Source organism: Hyperoodon ampullatus (genome assembly GCF_949752795.1).
Source record: "Hyperoodon ampullatus genome assembly, chromosome: 18".
NCBI classification, from domain to species: domain Eukaryota; kingdom Metazoa; phylum Chordata; class Mammalia; order Artiodactyla; family Ziphiidae; genus Hyperoodon; species Hyperoodon ampullatus.
The window spans coordinates 50,173,892-50,194,652 of record NC_136931.1 but is presented as its reverse complement, the minus strand read 5'-3'; the positions used below and the strand labels follow the sequence as shown (position 1 = coordinate 50,194,652).

The 20,761-nt window shown below is 50.2% G+C and overlaps 2 protein-coding genes across 2 annotated transcripts in view; both read left to right on the top strand.

The window, feature by feature from the left end:
• FCGBP (Fc gamma binding protein) overlaps window positions 1-5,786 on the top strand; it is a gene marked incomplete at its 5' end in the record, with an annotated part of 39,517 nt that extends 33,731 nt beyond the window's left edge. Inside the window, 3 exons of the mRNA XM_079723440.1 lie at window positions 1,554-1,937; window positions 5,241-5,509; window positions 5,628-5,786. Of these exons, the coding sequence (XP_079579566.1) occupies window positions 1,554-1,937; window positions 5,241-5,509; window positions 5,628-5,658 (684 nt within the window). The 3' untranslated portion in view covers window positions 5,659-5,786. The remainder of the gene's footprint in view (window positions 1-1,553; window positions 1,938-5,240; window positions 5,510-5,627) is intronic.
• A 5,838-nt stretch (window positions 5,787-11,624) lies between these two features.
• Window positions 11,625-20,715, top strand: FBL (fibrillarin). Its single transcript, XM_079723364.1, is given in 9 exon segments — window positions 11,625-11,649; window positions 15,192-15,429; window positions 15,431-15,558; window positions 15,647-15,741; window positions 16,761-16,931; window positions 17,826-17,958; window positions 19,446-19,558; window positions 20,375-20,520; window positions 20,607-20,715. Coding segments are annotated over 9 exon segments (1,059 nt in total). The 5' UTR covers window positions 11,625-11,639; the 3' UTR covers window positions 20,632-20,715.
• Window positions 20,716-20,761: the final 46 nt, after the last annotated feature.

Below are 20,761 nucleotides of genomic sequence, written 5' to 3'. Positions count from 1 at the left end.
GGAGACACAAATGTGGGAGAGGCATCAGTATAGAGATGGTAATTTTTTAAAATCAAATGTATTCATTTTGTTTAAAGTTCTCAAACTTTTATTTATTTATTTATTTATTTATTTATTTATTTATTTATTTTGCGGTACGCGGGTCTCTCACTGCTGTGGCCTCTCCCGCTGCGGAGCACAGGCTCCGGACGCGCAGGCTCAGCGGCCATGGCTCACGGGCCTAGCCGCTCTGCGGCATGTGAGATCTTCCCGGACCGGGGCACGAACCCGTGTCTCCTGCATCGGCAGGCGGACTCTCAACCACTGCGCCACCAGGGAAGCCCTCAAACTTTTATTTTTAAATAATTCGAATTTAAGAAAAATTGCAAGAATAGTACAAAGAACTCCTGCCTACCCTTTACTCAAGTACTTCGAATGTTGACCATTTTTGCCACTTTATCATCCTCTCTCTCTCTCTCTCTCTCTCTCTCTCTCTCTATATATATATATATATATATATATTTGTATGCATACACACATACTGCTTTTTCTGCACCATGTGAGAGTATGATGCATAGTACCCCTTTACCCCTAAATACTTTTGCAAGGATTTCTTAAGAATAAAAAACTCATTTGATCTGACCACAATACAATTCAAAGTCAGAAAATTAATACTGACTTGATGCTGTTATCTAACATAAAGGTTTTATTTGAATTTCACCTGTTGGCCCAATAATGGTCTCTATAACAATTACCCCCACCTGACCCACACCCTGGGCCAGGGTACAGCTGAGGATCAGACACTGCTTTTAGTCTTCATGAGATTTGGTGAGATCACCAGGTAGTAAATGGTAGGTAGAGAAAGAATAGGTCTGAGGACTAAGCCCTGGGCAGGATAGTGTTCAGGATTTGGGAGGTGAGGAGGAACTTGAAAATGCAGTGAAGAAAGAACAGCCAGTCAGACAGGAGAAAACCAGGAGAAAGTCCATTTCCTGGAATTGGGTTTCCAGAGCCCTCTGTTCTAGGCTGGGGGTGCCAGGACTCTGGAATATCTCCAGTGCCCACTCCTACCTGTATCAGTTAGCTTTTGCTGGGTTGCAAACCACCCCCAAAACATAGTGGCTTAAAACAATGGTTTGTTTAGTTCACAATTCTGCAGCTCTGCAGTTTGGGCTGGGATCAGCAGGGCAGTTCTTCTGCCATCCCCTGGGCTCACTCATACATCTGTGGTCCCCCAGTGGGTCAGCTGAGGGCTGGCTGTCTCTCTTCCACGGGGTCTCTCATACTCAGGCAGGCTAGCCTGTGGTGTCTGGGAAGGGTTCCGAGAAAGAGAGGAAACCTGTAAGGTCTCTTGAGGTCCAGGCTTGAACCTGGCACAGCGTTGCTTCTGCTGCATTGTAATAACCAAGGCATAGTCTTAAGGCCAGCCCAGATTTGTGAGGAAGGGGAAATAAACTCCATTTCTTAATGGGAGCTACTGCAAAGTCACTCTGCATGGATCCAGAGGGTGGAAGGGTTGTGTCTGTTTTTGCAGTCCACCACACCACTATAACCTGGCCCCTCTCTGTGCACAGGTGAACTCCTCCCTGCTGACCTCAGACTGCAGCGAGCGCTGTTCCTGCTCCTCAAGCACCGGCCTGACGTGCCAGGCGGCCAGCTGTCCGCCAGGCCACGTATGCGAGGTCCAGGCTGGGGTCCGGGACTGCTGGGTCTCCCGTGGCCACTGTTCCCTCTCTGTGGATGCCAACCTCACCACCTTCGATGGGGCCCGCAGTGCCGTCAGCTCCCCCGGCATCTACGAGCTCTCTTTCCGCTGCCCAGGACTACAGGAGACCGTCCCGTGGTACCGTGTGGTCGCTGATGTCTGGCCCTGCAATGGCAAAGCTGAAGTTCTGGGCCCGGTTCACATCTTCTTCCAGGATGGACTGGTGACTGTGACCCGAAACAAGGGCGTGTGGGTAAGCCTGGACACAGGGGGCATGTCTACCCCAGGCTTTGTTCTTCCTGTTGCAGTGTCCCTACATTCCTGGCAGCCCATCTGTCTTGCTGTCTGTTTTCTTTACAGATCTCTGCAGTTTGTTTCTCTGGATTTCTGTTTGTGTCAGTACTTCAGACTTAGTCCCTCTATTCTGGCTGAGCTCTTGAAGAGCAAAAACACATTCAAGTAACTCACTAGTTTTGATTTTAGTGTTAATCCAGACTCTGTTGTTTGCAAGTGACAGAAAACCAAATTCAGAGTGCCTTGAGTAAAAATGAATGGATTGGCCCACATAACTAGAAAATCCAGGGACAGAGCCTCAGGAGTGGCTGGATCCAGGTGCCGGGCAGTGTCATCGGGACTTGTACCTCTGTGTTTTAGACTTGCTGTCCACCAAATCAGCTTCATTCTCTGTGACTCCCCACAACATACTCATGAGACAGGGACTATTATTATCCCCATTTTACACAGAGGGGAAACTAGGGCCCCAAAAGGTGACATCATTTACCCAAGTCACTCAGAGCGTACCCGGGAGATCCAGGCTTTGAACCCACCGGCACCCAGGCTCTGAACCACTTTGATGGGAATGGAGTGTGGTGGTGACTGTGTGGATATAAGGGACCAAGATGGACTCCAGGTGCAGTGCTCAGTGGGAACATCCTTTGGACTCTATCAATTCCAGGCCACTCGACCCTTCCCTCAGCCGTCTTTCAGCTTGCTCTTAGGGCCCCCTCAGGCCTGTCATTGTTTGCCTCATGAGTCCATTCCAGCCCCAGTGGGTTCTCCCTTCTGCCCCTTGACTTCTGTTGACTTACCACTGCCCTGCATTTGCCAAACCCCACAGTTCTCGCCACCCCAATTCCAAATTTCTAGAGAGAGAATCTGGCCGAACTGAGGGCTGATGCTGACTCGGAGTCTAATCAGCCGTGGCCCAAGTAATAGAGCCTAAGACCCAAACACAGATGTCAGGCTGCCCTAAAGTTCCCATGTCTCTGTTTCCATGACCTGTTCATTGATTGCAGAGACATCCACTGGTGTCTTCTGGGTCTAGTGGGGCGATAAAGCCAATGCTCCACACACTCCTCCCCCAATGAATGGTCTGTCTACATCCCTCCACCAAGGCATCGAGATGGTCCAAGACTCAGCCCTGCTGAAAGCAGGGAAGCTTGAGTTCTCTTGTCAGTGTAATCTGGACCAGTCACTCTTTTTCTCTGGCCCTCTGCTTGATCCATAATTCAGGTGAACAGACCCCTACTCTTGACCTTCCCTTGCTCCTTTATCAAGAAGCGATTCTCTACACAGCAGATGTTCTAAAAATGTGAATCAGATCAGGGCATTCTGCTGCTTAAAACTCTACAGTGACTTCCCAGAACAACATTCCAAACTCAAGCCACCTCCCTTCCATGGCCTTGTGTGATCGGACTGCTGCCAGCCTCACCAACCTCATTTCCTACAACTCCTTCCCTCATTGGCTGTGCTGATAATAGGCCAAGCTGGCCTTTATTCTATTCATACAGTAGAGCAAGCTTGTTCCCACCTCGGGACCTTTGCATTCGCTGTTCCCACTGCTGCAATGCAAATTTTCTAAGAGTTGGCTCCTTCTCATCCTTCGGACCTCAGTTCTGGCATTGCTTCTACCGAGAGGCCTTTCCCAACTACCTATGGAAGCTCTCACTCCATCCCAGTCTCAGTGCTGTTACTCTGTTTTATTTCCTTCAAGTGCTTATCACTACCTGAGGTTATCCATTATTTCTTTGTGTTTGTTGCCTCTCTACATTACTAGAATATAATCCTCAGATGGGCAGGGATCCTGTTCATCTTGATCATCACTTTGTCACCAGTACCCAGATCAGGGCCTGGCACCAAGAGGGTACCCAGGAAAAGTTTGGTTTTGTGAATACATTCATCCCTGTTTCCTCCGCACCAGGCCACGTGCTGGGTAACACAGATAACTCAGACCCAGTTCTTATATCGTCGAAGCTTGCAGCCAGGTGAAATTTTCCATCCGTCTCTCCAACTATCCTTCACTGCATCCATCCCTCCGTCTTCTCTCCTCCTTCCACCTCTCTTTCCTTTTTCCCTCTCTTCCTCCCCCCGCCCCTCCCTCCATTCCTTCCTTCCACCCATCCATTTATTCACCCACCCATCCATCCATCTTTTCAGACCTATCTCCCTATCTTTCCAGTCTATCTACCCAGCTCTCCAATTATCTGGCAGAGGAAGAGTCACATTAAAAAGCATTTAGAAAAAAAGAACTTTTCTTTGAAACAAGGCTTGCTAGGGAATCTAACTTTAGAAGGGTTAACTCATCGAAGAAAACAGACAACGGGACTTCCCTGGTGGCACAGTGGTTGAGAATCCGCCTGCCGATACAGGGGACACAGGTTCAAGCCCTGGTCCGGAAAGATCCCACAGGCCGCAGAGCAACTAAGCCCGTATGCCACAACTACTGACCCTGCGCTCTAGAGCCCGCAAGCCACAACTACTGAGCTCGCGCTCCACAACTACTGAAGCCCATGCACCTAGAGCCTGTGCTCCGCAACAAGAGAAGCCACCGCGATGAGAAGCCCACGCACCACAACGAAGAGTAGCCCACACTCGCCACAACTAGAGAAAGCCCGCGCGCAGCAGTGAAGACCCAACGCAGCCATAAGTAAATAAATAGATAGATAGATAAATTTATTTTTTTAAAAAAACCAACAGACACAGTTATTTAAAGGGAAAAATTCACAAGGTTACCAAGGTTACTGAGTCCACAGCCAGTGATGGAGAAATAGTCATTTTCTCACATGATTATTATACTTGCTAGGTCATTACTTGTCTTCAGACATCAGCATTGAAAAAATAAGGGATGAAGTTGCCTTGTTACAGAATCAGTAACTTACAGGACATGCTCAAGTGTTCCTTTCTTTAGAAAACTAGAATCAGACAGGATGATGCTGGGGTTTGACTGATTGTTTGTTTATCTATCTGATACAAGTGCTTCCCCCCAACCCCGGCCGCCCTTGGAATGTTGTGTGCACGCCTGCTTATGCATTGATCCATCTGTTCATCCATCCACTCTCTGTCCTTCTATCCATCCATCCACATCTCCAGCTACCTTAGGTTTCCATCTCTCCATGTGGTCCATTCATCCAGGTCTTCATCTCTTTCAGAATCTGCCTCTCTGCTTTCACTCCTTGAACTTCTTGTCTTCCTTGGGCTTTCCATCCTAATAACACCCCAGCTCTCCTGTGGTTCCAGCCTCACCTCTGTGTTTCACCCACCCTCCCCCGACCACCAGGTGAATGGTCGCCAAGTAGATCTCCCAGCTGAGGTGTTAACATCTGTGTCCGTGAGTCGGAATCCTGATGGCTCTGTGCTAGTCCAGCAGAAGGCAGGGGTTCGGGTGCAGCTTGGCACTGACGGGCAGCTGGCTGTGGTGGTCAGCGATGACCATGCTGGGATGCTGTGTGGGGCCTGCGGAAACTTTGATGTAGACCAGACCAACGATGGGCATGACTCCCAGGAGACAACGTTGGAGAACTGGAGAGCACAGGACTTCTCCCCATGGTGAGGAATGTAGCTTGGAAGCCAGGCTTGGAGCAGGGGCACCTGGGTCCTCATGGGAAAGGGGCAGTCGGGGTGGGTGCTCAGTCTACAAAAAGTGCTAAGTGTCTGTCTCTTGCAGTCAGGACCAATCAGTCATCCACCGGGAATGAGGACTTCAGGACCCGAACCCCCTGGAGGTTGCAATAACTGAAGGATGCACTCTGTCACTGTATGTCCCTCATCCACTCTACCCCTTTGCTGAGCCACTGAGGCCAACAGTGAAAGCGTTGAATAAATATCTTAAGCTAAGCTGCATACCAATGTGCCTGTCTTATGTCTTCTCATCCCTGACTTTCCTTCCTGCACAGCAGGTGTCAGATGCCTGGGGAATCTGGCACATGATGAATATTTTCTGGCAGGTGAGGGGATGGATGGATGGAGATAGATGGGTAGATTGGGAATAAGATGGGTGGGGAAATGGGAAAATGGAGAAATGGAGGATTAGAAAAATGGATGGATGAGAAGATGAATAATTGGAGGGAAGAAGTAGAAAATGAAAAGAAAGATCAATAGATTCTGACTTTATCATTTATAACCCTGGCACGTTAATGTCTCTGTCATTCGGTTTCCTCATATGTTTTAGTCCACTCAGGTTGCTGTAACAAAATACCATAAAATGGGTGGCTTATAAACAACAGAAGTTCTGGAGGCTGGGAAGTCCGATATCAAGGCACCAGCAGATTCGGTGTCTGGTAAGAGCCTGCTTTCTGGCTCATAGGTGGCTATCTCATGCGCCCTTGGTGGAAGGACAAGGGTATTCTCTGGGCCTCTTTAATAAAGGCACTAATCTCATTCATGAAGGCTCCACCCTTACGACCTATCACTTCCCAAAGTCCCCACCTCCAAATATTATCACATTGGAGATAGGTTCCGACGCATGAATTTTGAGGGGACACAAACATTCAGCCAAAGGCATCATATTTAAAGTAGAGCTAAAGGGCTTCCCTGGTGGCGCAGTGGTTGAGAGTCCGCCTGCCGATGCAGGGGATATGGGTTCTTGCCCCGGTCCGGGAAGATCCCACATGCCGCGGAGCGGCTAGGCCCGTGAGCCATGGTCGCTGAGCCTGCGTGTCCGAAGCCTGTGCTCTGCAATGGGAGAGGCCACAACAGTGAGAGCCCCGCGTACCGCAAAAAATATATATATATATAAAGTAGAACTAAGGATGGGACTTCCCCTGCTGGTCCAGTGGTTAAGACTCTGCACTCCCAAAGCAGTGGGCCCGAGTTCGATCCCTGGCCGGGGAACTAGATCCCACATGCCACAACTAAGAGCCTGCATGCTGCAATTAAAGATTCTGCATGCTGCAACTAAAGATCCTGCATGCCACAACTAAGACCCAGTGCAGCCAAATAAATAAATATTTTTTAAAAATAATAAAGTAGAGCTAAGGACAGTACCTACCTCTCAGAGTTGGAGCAAGGATTTAATGTGTTCATCCAAACTACAAGTCAAAAATTGAAGTCTCTCTTCCCTTTGAAACCTGTCTCGTGCCCTGCCTGTAGTGGTCTTCCCCACCTCAGTGAATAGCACCACCAATTCTCAGTCTAGCAACCAGAAAATGGGGAATTGTTCTTGCTTCTTCCCTCCCCTTTGCCATCTATTCAGTTCATCAACAAATCTTTCTGGATGGTATCAAAACGCACCTGAAATCTGTCTTTCTTGTTGTGCCCGCTGTCACCACCATCCTCACGCCTGTCAACAGTAGCCTACCATCTGCTCTTCCCTGCCTGTAATTCATCCTCACAGCCACTAGATGACTCTTCTTGACATATAAATAGGACCACTGGCTATAAATTTATCTTGTCATAAAATCAAATTCCTTCACCTTGTCCTACAAGGCCCCTGTTAACCTCTTCTGACTCATCTATCACTGTCCTTCCTGCTAACTACGATTTGGGAACCTGATCTTTCAGGGTATTGAAACTGCCAAAATTTTTCGCTTCATTCCTTTGCGAAAAGCTGTCATCACATGACTAGATGCTTCTCATCCTTCAAATGTCCACTTACATGTTGCTACCTTAGAGAGGGCTTCCACAACCACCTCACTTAAAGTGATTTCCTCTGTTCCTTTCCGTCCTTAACCTGTGGGGTCTGATGCGACTCTGGGTAGTTAGTGTCCGAACTGAATTAAATTATAGGTCAGCAGGTGGAGTCTGCAGAACACTGGAGAATTGCTTGGTGTGGAGATACATTGGGTGTCAGAAGTGAAGTGTATGAGCACAAAAACAGTTTTCTTTTATGGCATAGGAGGTAACAGGTGCCGTTGCCTGGTAGATACGGGGATAGGAGGATACTGCAGTTCTCTTATGATTGCTTGTATGTTCTCATTCAAGTGGGAAGCAAGGTCATCAGCTAAGAGTAAGTCTTGAGGTCTGATGAGAAGAGAGAGCGTAAGATAATCCTTCAAGAAAATGAGTCCAACTGCTTTGGGAAACAGTGTGTCAGTTTCTTAAAAAGGTAAACATACTCTGATCTCCTGACTGAGCCATTTGACTCCTGGGACTCTTCTCAAGAAAAATGAAAGCATTTGTCCACACCAGTACTTGTAAGTGAATGGTTATAGCAGCATTAATAACCTTCACACTGGAAACATCTCGAATGCTCGACAGGTGAACAGACAAACAAAATGTGGTATAGCCATACGATGAATCCTCAGCAATGAAAAGGAACCAACTACTGATACATGCAACCATTTGGGACATGATGCTAAGTGACAAAAGCCAGACGCAGAAGGCTACATATTGTATGGTTTTATTTGTGTGAAATGGAATGATGGATCTGTTCTGAAACTGGATTGCGGTGATGGGCGCACAACTGTATACATTTACTAAAATGTGTGGACCTATATACACTTAAAATAGGTGGATTTTATGGTATGTAAATTATGCCTTAATCAGGCATTTTAAAATGAGCACATTTCCCATACTATTAAGGAAAAAAAGGAAACGAGAGAATGAATTAATTAGGGACATGTGATAGGATGGCTGGGCCGCATTAGGGCCCACTTGGGTTTGTGGTCGTGAATCCGAAGTGAGACCAGCCAGAGTGGGTGTGGGTTTTTCTCCATCCATATTCAGCTTCCAGTGAGCAGGTGCGGAGGAGGTGGAGAGTGGACTCAATTGGGTGCAAAAGATAAAGTTAGAAGTTTGAGGGTGTGAGCAAAGGAGAGAACACTGGATGAGGAATCGGGCTGGGTGGTGAGTACTGTGGTCCCAAGGGGCTGAGGGGCGGGGAAAAGGAGGTCAGCTTGCGGGGGTGAAGGATCCTCGGAGCAATAGGTTTAGAGGGAGTGAGCTGGAAAGACAGGAGGTGATGGGCAGACAGTGAGATGCATGGAACTGAGACTCTGCAGGGGCTGTGGTTTGGGGGTTGCCACTGTATGGGGGTGGGCCTTTCTCCCCCACTGGCCTGGGATCTCGGGGCTGCCACAGTCACCATTGTGTCCCCAGCACAAAGTCTAAGGGTGGAGGACGAGATCGCTAGAGAAGAGGAAGTCAAGGCATCGAGAGGCCAGAAGGGTCAAAGGTTCATCTACCTGAATTTGGAAATCACCAAGAATTATGAGAGGAGCAGCTTGTGTGGCAGTGAGCCTGGAGCTAAAAAGATGCAATGAGGTGCAGTGACTTGGGAGTTGATAAAGCTGGTTACAAGAATGGGAGCAGGTGCTGTGTATAAACTTCAGTTAGGGGCTTAGAGAAGAGGCAGAGAATGGTTTAGAAGCAGCACGGAGGAGCTTATGCTATCCACAGGCCCAGGGGGCATGAAGGCTGAGGAAGAGAAAACAGCCTCTGCTTAGAAGGGCTGCGTGGAAAGGCATGTCTTCATGGGAGAACTAGGTTGTGGTCAGAGCAGCAAGGTAAAAGGAAGGTTCAGAGGACATGGGGGACATCCGATAAAGCCCTCAGTGCTTCCTCCATCCCAGCCCTGACCATTCTGCCTGTACTTCCCCCATTCTGGCCCTGACCCCTCTGGGCTGCCACTGTCTGAGGACCAGGGGACTGGAAGCTCCAGGAAGCCTGGACTCTTTCAGTCACCATTGTGCCCCCAGCACAAAACCAGAAGGCACCCCCTAATTACTCACTGGTAGTGGCCATTTCATATTGCAAGTTGGCAGGTGAAATACCTCAGACCCAGGAGATGGTGCCAGGATTCTAGAATACAGTCTGCACTGTACGCTGAGGATTTTCATCCTTTAGAAAAAAAGACATTTTTAATTGGAAGGCGAACAGTAAAATCCATCAGTAGTAGAAAACATCACCCTGAATTGGAGCCATTTGAATTATTACATAGCTCCTGGAAATCCAGCATAGGCTCAGCAGATTTTCCATCTTAATATGTAAACAAATTTTCAGGAATGTTTCTGAGACCCTTCACAGAGAACTCAAGATAGCATAGGTTCATTCGTTCCTTCAACAAACATTTACTGAGCACCCACTCTGTGTCAGGCCCTGTTCTGGGTACAAAGTGATACAACAATGAACAGACCAGACCAGTGGATTCTCCTGGAGGTTGTTAGTAACTTCTCTTAGTAGCACGTGTTTTGCTTTGTGGAATGAATATGAGGATGAATATTCAAATTATAAAATTACCAAAAAATTCTCAATATTTACACAGAATCTTCTCCCTCCTCCCTCCTTCCTCTGCCTGCATCCTGATCTGGTCCATCCTGTCTCCTACCTGATCCACTGCAGCAGGCCCCTCCTTGGTCTTCTTGCTCCCACCCCGCTCCCTCACTCTGTTTCCCATATGCAGCCAGAGTGACCCAAGTCAGATCATATCCCTTCTCTGTTCAGGACCCTCCATCTCATTCAGAGTAAAAGCCAAAGTTCTCACCCCAAGGCCCCACATAATTTGCCTTGTTAACCTCCCTGCCCTCATCTCTTCCCACTCTCCCCTCCTCACTCTGTCTCGACCACATTCCTCAGTGTTTCTGCAACCCTCCTTACTTTTCCTGCCTCAGGGCCTTTGCACCTAAAATCCTAGCTGCCTAGAACTTTCTTCCTCCAGATAGGAGCATGCCTCACTCCTTACCAGATGGGGCTTCCCTGGTGGCACAGTGGTTGAGAATCCACCTGCCAATGCAGGGGACACGGGTTCGAGCCCTGGTCCGGGAAGATCCCACATGCCGCAGAGCAACTAAGCCCGTGTGCCACAACTACTGAGCCCATGAGCCACAACTACTGAGCCCACGTGCCACAACTCCTGAAGCCCGCGTGCCTAGAGCCCGTGCTTCGCAGCAAGAGAGGCCACCGCAACGAGTAGCCCCCGCTCACTGCAACTAGAGAAAGCCTGCGCACAGGAACCAAGACCCAATGCAGCCAAAAATTAATTAATTAATTTTTAAGAAATTCACTGGATGCGTTCCTTGACCACCTCGTAAGCAGTTTCACACACATACACACCCCACACCCCCCATCCCAGTACCAGTCCCTATCCCCCTTCCCTGCTTGTTATTTTCTCCAAAGCACTTATCGCCGTCTATCATTCAGCGTGCTTTTAATAACTTGTCTGGTGTCTGTTTCCCCCACTGGAAGATGAGCTCCAGGATTTGTGTGTCTTGTTCCCTACTGTATTCCCAGGGCCTAGAACAGTGTCTGGTACATTCAGGCGCACAACAAATGCTTTTCCAATGCATGAATGGGAGTCCAGAGTCGGCCCTTGTTCTTGGGGATGGAAATGGATCAGGGAAGGCTTTTGAGTGTAGAGGGAATCTTAGGCAGCTAACTAGGAATAGAGAAGAGAAGCAGAGGGCATAGCCCGTGCGAAAGTTTGGGGATAAGCCCTGATTACTGGGGTGATCGCACCAGTAAAAGGGAAGTGGGGAGCGTATTTAGGACAGCGAACGGTGCACAGGTCAAGGCAGCATCAAGGAAGGTCGAGGGGGCGGTGCCCTGAGAGGCTCAGAAATCTCCGCCCACAGCGCGCACACCAGGCTCCGGGCGGGGCTGAGGCTCCGAGGGGCGGGGCTGCGTGGTTGCATCACGCAGTGTACGTCGCCGCGCGCGTGCGCTCCTTTCCACGTGCGGAAGCCTCAGACGCGTGGATCCGGGGAAGCAGCAGATTACTGAGCCGTGCAGCTCCACGCTCGCTATGAAGCCAGGTGGAGGCCGGGGTTGGGGTCGGAGCTCAGGACTGGGATCCGACGGGGATCGGGGTGCCAGGCCGGAACGGAGGGGCGGGGTCCTGGCCGGGGGGCAAGGATTCTGAGCCCCGGATCCGGTCTCTTGTGAGGAAGGGGTCTTGTTCCGGTCTCTTGCGGGGATGGGAGGGCTTAGTTCCGCCCTGTGATCGAACCTGAGCCTGGGGTTCGGGTTCCTGGTGTAGAGGTTTGTGATTGACTTCTCAGAGGTCACGGTCGTTAGTAGAGAGTCTTGGGCGTAGAATTGGGGGTGTCCTGAACTGGGATTCGTTTCATTGAGGCAGTCATTAGGGGTCTTGGATATTGGGCCGCGGGCGGCAGTCGAGGGTACTGAACCAGAATCTAGATCCAGGCATCTGGGGTCTTGGATCTCTGGGCGTGGGATTTGGGAATTTGTCCTGATTGGGAGGCGGAGAGCCCCCGGTCTTGGGTGCGGGGGCTGGGTCTTCTAGGACCCCATATGCTCCCCAGTCGCTGCCGCAACAACAGTACCCTTGGCTCCAAACCTAGCTTCTCAGAGAGGGCCGGCATAGATGAGTATTCCCGGCTTGCCCTCCCTGGCCCACTTTCCCGCTCTCTACTCTCCGGAGGGGGGCGGGTCCCTGAGAATGGAGTGGAGCTCCTGGGCCTAGTGATTCTCAACTCGCGGTGAGAGGTGAGGTGAAACTTCACACGCCCAGTGTAGGATTATCGTGGGGTGGGCAAGGGAGGTAATCACAGGGCGTGAGTGGTTTTATTCATTCCGATTTTACTCGAGATTTTGATGAACCCTCCAAACCTCCCTCCTAGTGGAATGATGAGGGTCCTGGCTTTGACAGCAGAAGGGCCTCAGTTCAAAGTTTCAGTCCTAACTATGCTTAACTTACTGTGTGACCTTGGGCAAGTGGCTTTACCTCTCTGAGCCTCAGTTATCTCATCAATAAAATGGCACCCAGTTCTAATTTAGTGAGAGCATGTTAAAAAATAGCACATGGTGGTAATCATTTTGCAATATATGTGTATCAGATCAACATGTTGTGCCCTTTAAACTTACACAATGTTACAGTTTGCAGTTATGTCTCATATAGCACGGTGCTTGACATATAATAGTATTTTCTCTAATTGTTAGCTTTATCTTTCTTCTCAAGGGGAGCAAAATTAGGGTCCTTCTCCCTGGTGTCTCAGCTCTTCCTGAATCAGGCCGAGCCCCTCTCCCCTCCCCACAACTTGCTCCCCTGGAATTGGGGAAATCTTCTGCCATGACTGAAAGGGTCTGTTTCCTAGTACAGGTTTTCTTTTTTCCTTCCTTCCCCCCCACCTTCAGCCTGTGGAGAGATGGGGTCATCTGGGGGCGGGCAGAATTGTGGGTCCATGCACCCTCCCAAGTTTCCTTTCTCTTCAGTGTTTACGGATCTACTGGTGGAATAGGAAGTGCCAGGCAGTGTGCCTCCCACTGAGACCCTGGCAAGCCTGCAGGCATCCTGTGCTCTGATTGTCCCAGGAATGGAGGATACGCCTTCCCAACCCTTCCCTCACTGTGTTAGGATAAGAAGCTGTAGAAGTTGTCCGGAGTCAGCTCTTTAGCGAGGATTTTAGTCTGGTTGAGAGAGGAAGCCTTTGGGAGATTTTGAGCGGGGACCTGATGTCAGTCAGACTTGACTGAGACCTTTAAAAGGATCCTTCTTGCTTCTGTGTGCAAAAGACTTTAGGGGAACAAGAGTGAAAGTAGACACATCAGTGGGAAGTTTGTTGCTGTCATCTACTAGGAGATGATGTGGCTTGGACCAGGGTGGTAGCAATGGACCTGGCTGACAAATTGTCGGGGAATATATTTTGAAGATAGAGCCAACGGCTTGTATGTGGGTGTGAGAGAGAGGGGTCAAGGACAATGAAGGGTTTTGACGTGTGTAACTGGAGGGGTAGAGTTTCCGGTTTTGAGATGGGGGAGGCTGTGGCAGGAGAGCAGTTTTACACTGGGGTGGGGGAGGGGGTCTGTGGACCCTCCAGCCAAAACTTATAGAAAAAGGTATGTGAATGTGCGTTTTTCTGAGGAGTGGGTACTTTCAGTACATTTTTCTAAGAACCCCAGGACCTGAAATGGATTGAGATATGTTTTGAGTATCATGCCCACTGTGCCCCATGCCGTGCCCACACTTTCTGGGTCTCTGTTCTATCAGGCCTGTGTTGAGGGTCTCTTAGGCCTAGTGGTTTCTCCCCTAAGTAGGAAGGAGGAGGGATTCATTCTCCTGAGTTTGAATAATATATTCAAACTGTGTGCGAGGTAGCATACTAAGTGCTCTGGGTGTATTGTCATTTAATCTTTACAACTCTGCGAGGTGGACACTGTGTTATTTCCGTATCTGCTTCTTACAGGTGAACTTCTCAGGATACCCACAGGCCTTCCCTACTCTCTAGGGTCGTGAATGACATGGCCGTCTCCCTGTAGTCAATACATGAGCTGCCTGAGGGAGGGACCGGAGCTCTGGTCACCATCTGATCACCTGCTTCCTGAATGAACAGAGAGGGTGTTTTCTTCCTGAGACAGAACCCAGGGGTTTAAGAGTTATCAGCCCATTTACTATCTGTTGAGCCCATACTTGTGCCAGGTGTTATGCAGGATGCAGTGATGTCCAAAACAAACATCTCTGTCCATTTGGAGCTTGATTCTAGTGGGAGAGGCAGGCAGTAATAATCTTTAAGATGCCATGTATGATAACTGATAGGAAGAAAAAGCAAGCAGAGTAAAGATCAGGTAGCCAGAGAAGGCCCTTCTGAGGAAGGAATATTCGGTCAGAGACCTGAGTGCAGTGGGGTGGGTGGGTCAAGCAATGTCCTCTGGACCCAGGCAGTGGGAACAGGAGATGCTCAAGGTTTAGAAGCTGGAAAGCGAAGTTTGTTCTTGGGGAGGAAGAGCACGGGACCCAACATAGAGAGAATAAGGTCAGAAAAGTGGGCAAAAGCCAAGCCCAATGGTGGTGATTCTGTTTGGGCTGCACATTAGAGTCACCTGGGGAACTTTAAAAACGCCCCATGGGGCTTCCCTGGTGGCGCAGTGGTTGAGAGTCCGCCTGCCGATGCAGGGGACACGGGTTCGGACCCTGGTCCGGGAGGATCCCACATGCCGCGGAGCGGCTGGGCCCGTGAGCCATGGCCGCTGAGCCTGAGCGTCCGGAGCCTGTGCTCCGCAACGGGAGAGGCCACAACATGAGAATCTAAGCAACAGCACTGGGCAAGGATGAGACCCACCGATTTCTAGCTTTGGAAGGCAGAGAAAGGAATTTTGATTTCATTTAGAATGTGATGGAAAACCTTTGAAGGGATTTGGGCAGGGGAATGATGAGAGCTGATTTGCTGTTTTGCAAAGGTCAGTCACCAGCTGCTGTGTGGGCAGTAGACTGCAGAGGGAGCGGGAGACCAGAGGTCAACAACTCTTGGTGTAGGAGTTTGAAAACCGTTCTTTTTTTTTTTTTTGCCGTACGCGGGCCTCTCACTATTGTGGCCTGGTGTTTCTGTTTCCACCACAGGTTTCAGCCCCCGTGGGGGCGGCTTCAGTGGCCGAGGTGGCTTTGGTGACCGTGGCGGTCGCGGCGGAGGCCGTGGAGGCTTTGGCGGAGGCCGTGGAGGCTTTGGCGGGGGCCGAGGTCGAGGCGGAGGCTTTAGGGGCCGTGGGCGAGGAGGAGGAGGAGGAGGAGGAGGAGGAAGAGGTGATGGAGGGGGCTTTCCCTGGGCTTGGGGAGCGGGGAGGGAAGCATCGTGGGGTCTCGCTCTCACTGCATCTCTGCCTTGTAGGTGGCGGGTTCCAGTCTGGTGGCAGCCGGGGTCGTGGTCGGGGAGGGAAAAAAGGAAACCAGTCGGGGAAGAATGTGATGGTCGAGCCTCATCGGCATGAGGGTGAGTGAGGAAGGCAGGGAGCCCCCTGGGGTTAGGGGTGGGGTGTGGCCCGCCAGGTGTTCACCCCTGCTCTGATCCTCTCACCCAGGTGTCTTCATTTGTCGAGGAAAGGAAGATGCACTGGTCACCAAGAATCTGGTCCCTGGAGAATCGGTTTATGGAGAGAAGAGAGTCTCGATTTCGGTGAGACCTGGGCGCCTGGCTAAGCCACCAGAGCCCCAAGCTGACGGTGTAACCGGCTGCCTGGTCTCCCTGTTCCCACCGTCCGTCCTCCACGTGACAGCCAGGGGATCATCTTAATCCATAAGTCAGATCATGCACCCCCCTCCTCAGATACTTTCCGTGATGTCCCGCTGCCTTCAGGTTAAAGTCCCGAGTCCTCGGTGTGGCCTGGAAGGCCCTGCACATTCTAGCGCCCCCCTCCCCACTGTCTCCTCCCACTGTCCCCCTAACCTGGTGTCTTCCAGCCACAATGACAACCTTGCTGTTCCCTCTGCCTGGAACACTGTCCTCCCAGCTGTGCATGGCTGGTTCCTTTTCATCACCAGCAGCTCTGGGCAGGTGTCACCTTGTCTCTCTCACAAGGCCCCCTTGCACCACCCTGTCTATCAAAAGCTGCCCTCACCGCCTTTCTGCTGGCTTTCCTGCTGCCTGGAATGCACTTCCCCAGATAATTTGAGTGGCCCCTCAGCTTCAGGTCTGCGTCACATGTCTCCTCCTTGGCTCTTCCCTGGCCACCCTTTCTCACTTTCACCTGCCCTCGCACTGCTCCCCATACTTCAGATCTTCCTTCCTGGCTTGATCTTTTCTCCTTAGCCCCGTCACTAGCTATTATGCCATGTGTGTTAGTCAGTTCAGCGTATCCTCACTCCTTGAGGGCGAGGCCTTTGTCCCCTTCACTGTGTTTCCCCAGTTCCTAAGCACAGGGGCACGGTCAGTGTTTATAGAATGAACGCATAGGTCTTGCCTTGCTGTTACCCGGGATGATCTTGTTTGTTTATTGTCCCTGTCGCTGCCCCTGAGTCAGGAACCTCCACGAGAGGGCAGGCCCTGCCTCTGCCGTGGCCACAGATGTGTACCCACGTTCGTTTCTTGTACGATGATTGGGCGCCCAGTCCCTTTTGAGGGCCCAGGAGTTAAGAGCGGTGCGGTCTTGCAGAAGAGCCTGGCACTGACTTCTGTCCCCATCTCTCCCGGCCCAGGAGGGAGATGACAAAATTGAGTACCGCGCCTGGAACCCCTTCCGTTCCAAGCTGGCGGCAGCAATCCTGGGCGGCGTGGACCAGATCCACATCAAGCCAGGGGCCAAGGTGCTGTACCTTGGGGCTGCCTCGGGCACCACCGTCTCTCACGTCTCTGATATCGTAGGCCCGGTGAGTAGACAGATGGGGGCAGGAAGGGGTGGGAGGGAGGGAAAGGCCACCTCCTCTGCCAGCCTGGAAGTCAGAGGCCCTGGCCTCTGCACCGTGTGGCTTGGAGCCAGGCCCTTCCTGGTCACGGTGCCTGTGAGTGAAAGGAGCGGCTTGAACCACATCGTCTCCAAAGCCTCATTCAGCCTCACTCCTGAGTTCTCGGCCTGGAGGGAAGGGGCGTGGGTATCGGGGTGACCAGTGATAGAGGGGCCCAGAGCTGAGAGTACGTTTGATTTGGTTGCCCTCTTTAAAAATGGATACCCCCCAAATCTGGTCTTCTGGTTTCTCTTGAAAGAACAGAAGATGTCAGTTTCTGGGCCTGTGTTTCTGTGTGGCTGGACAGGCTCCCCGTTGAGAGGGCACCCGTGCATCTCACTTCATGACCCCTCACTCAGCTACAAGGCTGTAGGCTGTGTAACTTAGTGGTTAAAAACCCCAGGCTCTGGCACTTCACTTAACAGTGAAGTGGCTTTTAGCAAGTTACTGTCCCTCTCTGAGCCTCAGTTTACCCGTCTGGAAAATAGGGTCATTGTGAAGATAAATGAGTTAAATCCTGTAGAGTGCCAAGAGCAGTGCCTGGCCCATTACAAATATTCTTAGCTGTTACGATGTCATCTCTGTGCCCTAGCTTCCTCATTTTAAGCCTGAATTGGGGGCCTGGGCTCTCAGATCAGGCAAAGCAGGATTGAATAACCCTTGGACCTCAGTTTATTCATCTAAAATGATAACAAGTCATTAAATGGTAGGGTTTTGATTTGGGGATTTGAAGAGATGCATGCAGTATATGGGCCAAAATAGGCACTCGGTACATGAGAACTAGAATCGTTGTTTTTGTTTGATTTTGATTTATTTTAGGACGGTCTGGTCTATGCAGTTGAGTTCTCCCACCGTTCTGGCCGTGACCTCATTAACTTGGCCAAGAAGAGGACCAACATTATTCCTGTCATTGAAGATGCTCGGCACCCGCACAAATACCGCATGCTCATCGGTGAGGGATCTGGGGTTGGCTCGGGTGGGGTAGGACAGGCCACTCCAGGTTTCCTGGAAGAGGCCTCCAGAGCCCTGATTTGGATGGAATTGGAGTGGATGAACAGGCCTCTTGAGTCTGCAGAAATGAAAAGGGTCGGGGGAGCCAGGTGAGGCTGTGGAGGTGGCAGTCCTGCTTCAGGGTCTGGGATGTCTGGAGGGCCAACCTCCTTTCCTCCAATCTCCTGCCCCTCCCCCTAATCTCCCCCACCCCAGTACTTCCTGCCTCCCTGCAAAACGTGGTACCTTTTGGGCTTCCCTGGTGGCGCAGTGGTTGAGAGTCCGCCTGCCGATGCAGGGGACATGGGTTCGTGCCCCGGGCCGGGAGGCTCCCACATGCCGCAGAGCGGCTGGGCCCGTGAGCCATGGTCGCTGAGCCTGCGCGTCCAGAGCCTGTGCTCCGCAACGGGAGAGGCCACAACAGTGAGAGGCCCGTGTACCGCAAAACAAAACAAAACAAAAACAAAAACGTGGTACCTTTTACACTACCCCTGACTTATGCATAAAAGCCTGCTTCGACAGTCCTCATCAGCACCGTCTGGGGAGATCATAACCCAGAAAGCACAAACGGAGTACGGCCTGGCCCAGAGGGGCCCATTGTGAATGTAAATAACTTTGTTTTAAAAACAAATTCAGAAGCATAGTGTAAAAATGGAGCGCATTATAAACCACCCCCAGAGGTAACCAATATGAACAATTTGATGTCTGCTTTTCCTGATTTTAAAAAAGTCAGTTTTCATTACACCATCTTTTCATTTTTTAAAGTTTTTTATTTTATTTATTTTTTTAATCACTCTGCCTTAAAAATACTACTTTGCATTCCCCCTGGTTTTTCTTTCCGTGAGTTTTTTCCCCTGTGCATTCATACCTTACCCTTTGTCCTGCAACTTGTTTTCATTTGACAATCCTGCAGACGCTCTTGCCTGTAAGTGCTCACCTTTACTTGTCTTTTTGATGACGTGTCTGTCTCCCCCCCAGACCCGGGAGCGTCTCGAGGGCAGGGTCCGGGTCTGACTCATCTCTCTGTCCCCCACGCCCGGCCCAGGGCTGGCCACAGAGTAGGTGGCAACACAGTTTACAAGAGGAATGAATGAATGGTGTGACTGTGGGTTTTGGACCCATCTTGGGGGCACTGTGGAGGGAGGGGGATCAACGGGGGGAAGTGAGACTGGAGACAGGGAAGACTCTGCCAGGAACCTGCTGGTGTTGGGGCGCAGGCCCCATGGGAGGAGCTGGGAAGATCTGGGGGATCCAGCTTTTATTTATTTATTTTTTTTATTAGTTTCTGCTTTATAACAAAGTGAATCAGTCATACATACACATCTGTTCCCACATCCCTTCCCTATTGCGTCTCCCTCCCTCCCACCCTCCCCATCCCACCCCTCCAGGTGGTCACAAAGCACCGAGCTGAGGGGATCCAGCTTTTAACCGCTACTTGTTTCTCCCTAGCAATGGTGGATGTGATCTTTGCTGACGTGGCCCAGCCAGACCAGACGCGGATTGTAGCCCTGAATGCCCACACCTTCCTGCGTAATGGAGGACACTTTGTGATTTCCATTAAGGTGAGGGGCTTAGAGGAGTCCTAAGATGGGGTGGCAGTATCTTCTTTATCTGTAACTGCCAAGCAGCCAGTCAAAACAAGGGGGCCTCCATCCCCCAATCCAGTCAGTGTATTCCCAGCTCCCTGTAAGCCACCCAATCAAATAGCACATAATGAAAAATGTCTGCAAGAGTAAAACGCTTAGAATTTAAAGAGGCCATAGACTGTAGCGATTAAGTGCATGATCGCTGAGTCTGAGTATCTTGAGTTTGAATTGCATCTTGCTGTGTGTCTTTGATCAAGTTACCTAACCTATATGCCTGTTTCTTCACTTGCAAAATAGCAATGTGAGTCCTATCTCTTTTAGTGTTGATGTAAGGACTAAATGTCTCAATATGTATGGAGTGTTGAGAACAGAACCTGGTGTAAAATAAATACCAGATAAGTGCTAGGTGCGTTTTAAAACATGTTTCATTTTGAAGTTCAGAGGCCTCTCCATTGTCTTCATCCAGATTCACCATTGTTCTTTGCAGCCTTTGCTGCATTTGTTTTAGTATTCTCAGCTGCATTATTGCTATTGTTAAAGAAGAGGAAGTAGAAAAAAGAAAAACAAACCCGGAGTGTAAGATTTAAACACTGGCTTTTAGATAAATAGGGCTCTGTTGAAGGCTTCCTGTTCCAATCCAAACCAAATTGAAAATTTATCTAACGAAGTCTTTCCCTACATTCCCAAAGCCTAGTCTCCAATGAAAACAAATTCTACTGGTTTAAAGAAGCACAAAAAAGGGAAAACAGCCCAAAGCCTTGCTGTGGACTTCAAATCCTCTCTCTTCTGCAGGCCAACTGCATTGACTCCACAGCCTCTGCAGAGGCCGTGTTTGCCTCTGAAGTGAAAAAGATGCAGCAGGAGAACATGAAGCCCCAGGAGCAGTTGACGCTAGAGCCATACGAAAGAGACCACGCTGTGGTCGTGGGTGTGTACAGGTGAGCAGGGGGTCCAGTCAGTACTTGTTAGGAGTCCCCCACAGTGGTGATGAGCTCTGAGTCCCCTCATCTCTTTCCTCTCACAGGCCACCCCCCAAGGTGAAGAACTGAAGCCCAGCGCCATCAGGATCGCGAGACAGACTGTGTTGCTACTGTTACACGTGTGTTTTTCTATTAAAAGACTCATCTCCCTTTGCCCCTGATTGCTTGGCGACCTCTATCAACAGGGCGCATGCGCCCT